At 36.3% G+C, this 7,655-nt stretch overlaps 1 protein-coding gene across 1 annotated transcript; it reads left to right on the top strand.

Annotated features, from left to right (window-relative positions):
* The first annotated feature begins 1,903 nt into the window (after positions 1-1,903).
* On the top strand, positions 1,904-6,160 carry LOC140871346 (adagio protein 3). Its single transcript, XM_073273813.1, has 2 exons — positions 1,904-2,201; positions 4,300-6,160. Exons 1-2 carry the CDS (start codon positions 1,933-1,935, stop codon positions 5,888-5,890), a joined length of 1,860 nt encoding a protein of 619 aa, XP_073129914.1. The 5' UTR covers positions 1,904-1,932; the 3' UTR covers positions 5,891-6,160.
* Positions 6,161-7,655: the final 1,495 nt, after the last annotated feature.

Here is a 7,655-nt window from a genome sequence, read left to right as displayed (position 1 = left end):
GACCTGAGGCGATGGAATCACCTGATTCATATCAAGTCCGGCTCTGGACACGTCTAACCCGCAACTTGTACCACCTAGTTCGACAGCGAGCTAAGGCGGGTCAGGACAAGGTGGGCCAACCGTTCATTCGACAACTCTACACATAATTCTTGAGCTGCTATACTGTTTTAAAAAAATAAAATCGAACCATGTCGATAATATTTATAAACTATAAATTTTGATGAAGTGACATGATATATTTGCATAGTATATCAACTCTCCAGTATTGTACTTGTGTCACATTCAAAATAATATTGTAGTAAATCACAAAAATTGTTGCATCGAACCAACCCAAAAAAAAAATGCAAACCCTAATATTATTCAAGCATGTTAAATAAAAACAAAAACTCTGTTACATATATATACATATATATATATGTATAGATAGATATATCTATTGGAAACTTGAGATTCAGCCCCTAACTTCAAATATGAATTAAAATTCAGTATTTATGTCAAAAAAAAAAAATTGAAGTCTCTGGTCCCATATTTCTTTTCATGGATAAAAACGATACTATTATATGATATTTGAGAACTAAAATTTTAGATCTGGTACAAAAATTAAAATTTTGAGTATAACGTTAGAACAAATTTATTAATATAAAAAACTTATTGTTCTGTATTAATCAGTACATACATTAGTATTTTGAAAATCAATAAAATTAACAATTTGTGTGCACTAATTTAATAAATTTGAGTACAAAAATATTTAATTTATGTATTGATTTATATATTAATGACATCAATTGTTTGAAATTGAATACAGAATCATGATTTATATTTTCAGTTTTAGAGATGAAATATAGCACAAAAAATTTTATACCAAAAAAACATATTTTTATACCAAATACTGAAATTTCATATATTTGTACTTAATTTTCAATAGTTTATACCTATTTTCATTTTGAAAATGATTTGTGGCCCAGGAAGTAAAAAAAACTTTTCATTAATCAAGGAGTGAAAAAAAAAAAACATTCTGATAAGGAATTAATCATAATCAAATATATGAAATTGAAATATTTTATCAATTAACTCTATATCCTATCTATTTTTATAAATAATAATAATAATAATAATACTGATATACATGTATAAATATCTGGCTCTACTAACTGTGTGACGTGGCCGATCCAGAGTGGCAGATTCGGGACAGATATTTTCCCAGTTAAAATATCCATCCTACGAGGAACTATGTGTGCTCTTCTTCTTTGACCTCCAATTTCCATTAAACTACCAAAAAACCCACCCTCCCAATAAATATCTCCCACCTATTTTCTTTTACCAATACGGAAAGAAAACTTATTAAATTTCAAGCTTTGGTAGTTACATATACATTACATTATTCGATCTATATAAATTAATTTTAAATCTTTACTTTTATTTATTTTTAGTGAAAAAACTAAAATGCTGATATCATTTCGCTGAATATTTAATTTCATTATCTCACATATTATATTTCGTTATTGAGTAGGTTTTCTGTGACAACTCCAATCGATTCACATTTAAATTGAAAATTATGAATATTTTTGATATAAAACATGATATTTTTTCATGATGGGTCGTTTCATAAAACGATAGGAGAGTTTTTGTATTATTTTTTTAATTTATATCTTTAAAATTCAAAAGAACAAATTACCGAAAATGAAATTGAAAACAACGTAATCCAAATCCCGATTTCACCGCTATAAAAAAGGCCCATAGTGAGGCAATTTCACGTGGAACTAAAATCTGTTAGGCAAAAGATGGAGACGGTTTTACGTTAATGGATGGCATTTACGTAATTTAGTGTCTTTCCTGGTCCAATTCCCTGGCGTCCCCGCAAGATATCTTCCGTCACACTCAACACAGTATATATATCCATGTGTGTGTATAGAGGAGCGGAAAATCGGAGATATGGGGATGGAGGAAAGCCAAGAGGAAGAGGAGGAGTTGTTCCGCATGAGCTGCGGGAAGCGGCAGAAATTCGATGGCGGAATGGAGCAGGATGAGGTGGAGCTGGCGTCGCGCATCGGGGAAGATCGAGTGTTCTACGCGCCGGCGGCGCTTCCGACGTCGATCGTTGTGTCGGATGCCATGGAACCGGATTTTCCTATCATTTACGTCAACGCTGTCTTCGAATTCTCCACCGGATTTCGCGCGCACGAAGTCCTCGGTCGTAACTGGTAATTTCCCTTCGGAGTTGGTTTTTGCGAATATGTTTTGCTTTATTTGCAGATTTTCCTTGATTTTGATTTTGACATTTTGTTTTAGCTTCTGTTTCATATGTTGGATTTCATTTTGAGCTTCTGTTCTAGAACAATTTACGGATATCCTCTTAGCTGAGTTGTTATTTGTTTATTATTATTTTTTTGGTGGGATGTGGTGGTGGCAGGAATATTTTTGCTGTTTATTTTCTTCTTATTTTAAATAAATTCTTTTAATTTTTTAAGTGGCAATTTATGAAGATTTCGGGAAATTCCTTGGTTCTCTATTTAGTCCCCGTGTTTGTGTTATTAGTTAATTCTTGATGATAGATCCTCGTGCCCATACTCTGACTCCGTGGCAAGGAAAATACCAACTATTAAAATTCATTGAGAAATTATATGCTTCATCTCCATTGAGATTGTTTCCATAATATGTTTTGTAGATTTATTTAGTCTGCTTCTTCTGCTGGGTTTGATATCATCAAGCTTGGAAAATATTGCATGCCATATGTCCACGTGCATTTTTTTAATGGGAACTTTATGAACTAATTTTATTGAGCAAGTCTCATTTGTATATCTGCTACAATGCTGCATTCCATTTTAAGCAGTTGGCTTAACGGTGTTTTCATATGGGAGGAAAAAGCTAAAGGTGTTTTAAATGAACGCTGTATGGTTCCTAGAATGAGTAAATACCTTTGACCTCTGCATGGAGGAATCATATGTTGTCCGTGGTGGTGTACCGCGTATATGTCTTTCTCTTCGATAAACAGACCCTAAAGACTAGACAATTTCAGAATCACCCGCTAGTCATTTACACATCCTACATTTGCTTCTGGAAAATATCCAAAGATGAAGATGTCAGTATATGGAGCATATCTGCGGGCAATAGCTGGGAAACATCTATGGTAATATTAATTTTGGGATCGAGACATGATTGCTAACACGTTACCTTCTTAATGTGAAAGAAATTTGTCAAACTGTATCTATTTCCAGTTTCGATCATGTAGCCAAATATAAATTATTTGAGATTGGATCAGGAAGTTATAGGTTTGGCCCATGGGATCATTGACCTGGTTGAATGTGACTTGAAGTGCACAGTTTGTGAAAAATCCTCAGAAATTAACACCAAGTTTGCTTCAAAACAATATGTGGGTTCTGATGTGTCAAAATAGAGATCTGATTGATATTCAATTAAGGTGTTTTTTCTTGGTGTAATATAAGGGTCTAGTGATTGATGACAGATGGTCATTACGACCCTGAATAATACAGGAACTCTATGTGGCGACATCTGCTGTTAGCTGCTCTTATTAGACATAACTGCGTGCACTACTTTGGCCAACATAATCCAAGGAAATAATTAGTTGGAGGGATCAACTGTGGAACAGCTGAAAAATTAGCGGATGTCTCATTGCTTGTGGCTTGTTAGCGGAATCCAACTACACTGTATTTTCGTAGCGAGACACAATTATTGGGCAAGACATAGTAAGTTGTAGCTGATGGAATGATGAGAACTCAAAATGGAGATTAGTGTGCTAATATCTATTGTCAATCATTTCATGTCAAGGCGTTCAATGCCTTAGATCTTCTTTTCGATTGGCATAGTAATGTGTCAGCACCAAAACAAGCAGCCGTCAGTCAAATACTATTATCAGGATCTTGTATCCATGAAATTTGCGAGCTAGAACGGGCTTATGGATTATGTTGTTCTGTTTAGTGAGTCTCCATTCATGGCGCTGCTGGAATTGAAAAAGGTACTCATGAATTGGGTTATTTAGCAGTCCTCAAGTGATTTGGGTTTATATTCAGTTTTTAATCAAATAGAGCATCATCGAGAAGGGTATTAATGTAGTTTGTCTTTACTAATTTTGGGACTAATGCTACTTGATGATAATGATGAATTCATTTCTGTTACTAATGATGTTTTTCTGATAGTTTTTGTTTGAGATGTGATATACTTGCTGTTGATCATTTATGTGTTGATATGCCTTGCCCACGAGTAAGCAAGCAGATGCTACTTTAATCTAGATCCTTGTTATTCTGAAATTAAAGAATGTATGACGTGCGTTAAATTCTTCAGTCGGTTCCTGCAATTCAGAGATCCGCATGCCAATAGACGTCATCCTTTGGTGGATCCTGTTGTGGTTTCTGAGATCAGAAGATGTATCGAGGAAGGAATTGAATTTCAAGGCGAGCTCCTTAACTTCAGGAAAGATGGTACTCCCTTGGTGAACATGCTAAGACTTATTCCGATTCATAGTGATGACGGCATGGTTACCCATGTTATAGGCGTCCAAATATTTACTGAAGCTAAACTAGATCTGAACAATATATCGTATCCGGTTTTCAAAGAAACTTGTCAACAGCATAGCGACAGGTCAAGTGAGCGCTTTTACAAGGGCGAACAGTTACTATTCACCCATCATCTGGAAATTTGCGGAATCCTACAGCTATCAGATGAAGTACTAGCTCAAAATATTTTGTCCCGCTTAACACCTAGGGATGTTGCATCGATTGGATCAGTCTGCAGAAGGATTCGGCTATTAACGAAGAACGAGCATGTGAGGAAAATGGTATGCCAAAATGCATGGGGAAGCGACGTAACCGGTGCCTTGGAATTGATGACCAAGAGATTAGGATGGGGACGTTTGGCTAGGGAATTGACAACTCTCGAAGCAGTTCGCTGGAAGAAGTTGACTGTTGGTGGGGCAGTTGAGCCTTCACGTTGCAATTTCAGTGCTTGTGCGGCAGGAAATCGGTTGGTCTTGTTTGGAGGTGAAGGAGTCAATATGCAGCCAATGGATGACACATTTGTCCTCAACCTTGATGCAACAAACCCAGTGTGGCGTCGTGTGACTGTTAAATCTTCTCCTCCAGGACGCTGGGGTCACACACTCTCGTGCTTGAATGGTTCCTGGTTGGTGGTGTTTGGTGGGTGTGGTAGTCAAGGATTGCTGAATGATGTTTTTGTTCTTGACTTAGACGCCAAGCATCCAACATGGAGAGAAGTGTTTGGTGGAACACCTCCTCTCCCTAGATCTTGGCATAGTTCTTGCACTCTAGGGGGCTCAAAGCTAGTCGTATCTGGTGGGTGCACCGATGCCGGGGTGCTCCTCAGTGACACGTTTTTGTTGGATCTCAACATGGACAAACCTACATGGAAAGAAATTCCCAGTTCCTGGACTCCACCATCTAGATTAGGCCATTCACTTTCCGTTTATGGTAAAACGAAAATCTTGATGTTCGGCGGTCTTGCTAAGAGTGGTCACCTGCAGTTGAGATCGGGGGAAGCCTATACAATGGATACGGATGATGAAAAGCCACAATGGAGGCAGCTCGAGTGTTTTGGTGGCCAAAACGCGGTTATTCCACCTCCCAGACTCGATCACGTTGCAGTGACATTGCCTTGTGGGAGGATCATAGTTTTTGGTGGTTCGATATCTGGGCTTCACTCTCCGTCTCAGCTCTTTCTGTTGGATCCCACTGAAGAAAAACCATCCTGGAGGATAGTGAATGCTGCCGGGCAGCCACCTAAGTTCGCTTGGGGTCATAGCACATGTATAGTCGGGGGAACTCGCGTTCTTGTTCTGGGTGGACACACTGGAGAAGAGTGGATACTAAGTGAATTGCATGAATTGTGCTTAGCTTCTCATCAAGATTTTAATCCTTGAAGTTGGATCCCCTATTTTTCAATGTAATATAATGTTGCTTTCCACGAACTTGTAGTGTGTTGTTTTCTAATTGTATGCATATTTTTTTTCGTGTTGATGGTGAAATATATATGTTAACATGGCTCTAGCCTCTAGGTCATGTGATATATGTACGTAGTTGTGTTATTATTAAAGATATGTTAATGATATTCTCCTAGTTTTTTGAATGGTCAAATTGATGTATGTTGCACCAATATTACGAGTCAAATTATGATTAAATAATTATTTTTAGTATCTGTTAAACAATCATTTTTTACTTTTTAAATTTTAGTGCAATGTTTAATTTTTTTTGCATAAATATACTTTAACATAAAGAAACGTTATATGCAAACAATTTATGATGTATGTGCATAAACTTTTACCTGATTGCTCAGTGGTATATATATATAAACGTTTCTCATGGTTCGAAAGGAACAAAATTTCTTGTAATGCAAGGCACTAATGCACTATAGTAAGGGAAAAAACAGGGCTAATGAAATTCAAACCCCTTCCAAAAAACTTAATTGTTACAAACTCTCTATACAAAAAACTAATAAGCTAATTTTTTAAAAAAAATTTTAAATTTTTTTCTTACAGCATCCCTACGACCCATTTGCGAATGCACGCACTGTGATCCAAGTATTTATTGTATTTTGGTATTTTTTGCACATGACTTGACCCAATTGTCATGTGAGAAAAAAAAATCATTCTTTTTTCTTTACGGGCTGGGTTGGTGATTACGGGTCCGGTCGGGTCGGTTATGTGATGGATTGAGTTAGATGGGTCCGGATCCGGGTTATGTTAGTGGGACTCGAGTATTTTATTTTTAAATTAATTAATAGTTTAAGTGAGATTATGGGCCTATTTTGGGTTAATTAATTATTTGGACTTCATGGGTTTAATAAATTGGGCTTAATTAATTTATTAAGTAAGTCCAATAAATTTTTATGGGCCTAGGGCTCATGGAATTTATTGGGCCAGTTTTGAGTTATTGGGCTCATTGGGCCAGACTAGGAGATAAATAGGCTTAGACTTAGTTATTGGGCTTGAATAATTTATTTGGGCTTAAATATAATTTAATGGTCTTAAGTTGAGTTATTGGGTCAGTCTAGAAGTTAATGGGCCTAAGTCTAGGGAGTTAGCAGCCTGAACCAATCCATGAAAAATATACATGATCCGTGAATATATATTTAATTATTGCACAAATATTTTAAGTAAGAAAAAGTATTATTTTTATATTATATATTATTAATTAATTAAATATATATTTACGAGCAATATTTTATGAAAATAAGATCATGAAAAATTTTATGTATGTGCATGATGCTATATGTATATGTGTGATGCTGGACAATGAAAAATATTTTAAGGGAGTTGAAGTGGGTGTGTGACAACCTACGGGATTGGAGATGGGATGTCTAGGCCCGGAGACCTTTCCATATGACACGGGACTGTGGGTCGGGATACTGGGGACCGATTGCCTTTCCATACGATTATGATTATGTTTGCCTACGGACCCGGGGTCAGCCTGGTGAAGGGGCCAAGAGGTGGAGATCTCACCGCCACGTACACTGGTTTTAGATTGATCAATCGACATGACACGTCACTCAGCATGGATATAACCTTCAGATTTTTAAATGATGATATGCCCTTATTATGATGCATGATGATTATGTATGAGTATGTATGCTATGTTATGTGATGATTATGATACATGTATTATAAAGACATGCATGGATATATATAT

The sequence above is a fragment of the Henckelia pumila genome, unplaced genomic scaffold (assembly GCF_033568475.1).
Source record: "Henckelia pumila isolate YLH828 unplaced genomic scaffold, ASM3356847v2 CTG_461:::fragment_3, whole genome shotgun sequence".
Classification (NCBI taxonomy): Eukaryota; Viridiplantae; Streptophyta; class Magnoliopsida; order Lamiales; family Gesneriaceae; genus Henckelia; species Henckelia pumila.
Note: the sequence above shows the minus strand (reverse complement) of the source record. Positions and strands in the feature narration are given on the sequence as shown.

Coding starts and splice junctions, on each gene's coding strand:
- LOC140871346 (XM_073273813.1), top strand. CDS start 1,933: ATGGGGATGGAGGAAAGCCAAGAGGAAGAGGAGGAGTTGTTCCGCATG. Junction 2,202..4,299: donor GAAGTCCTCGGTCGTAACTG/GTAATTTCCCTT, acceptor TAAATTCTTCAG/TCGGTTCCTGCAATTCAGAG.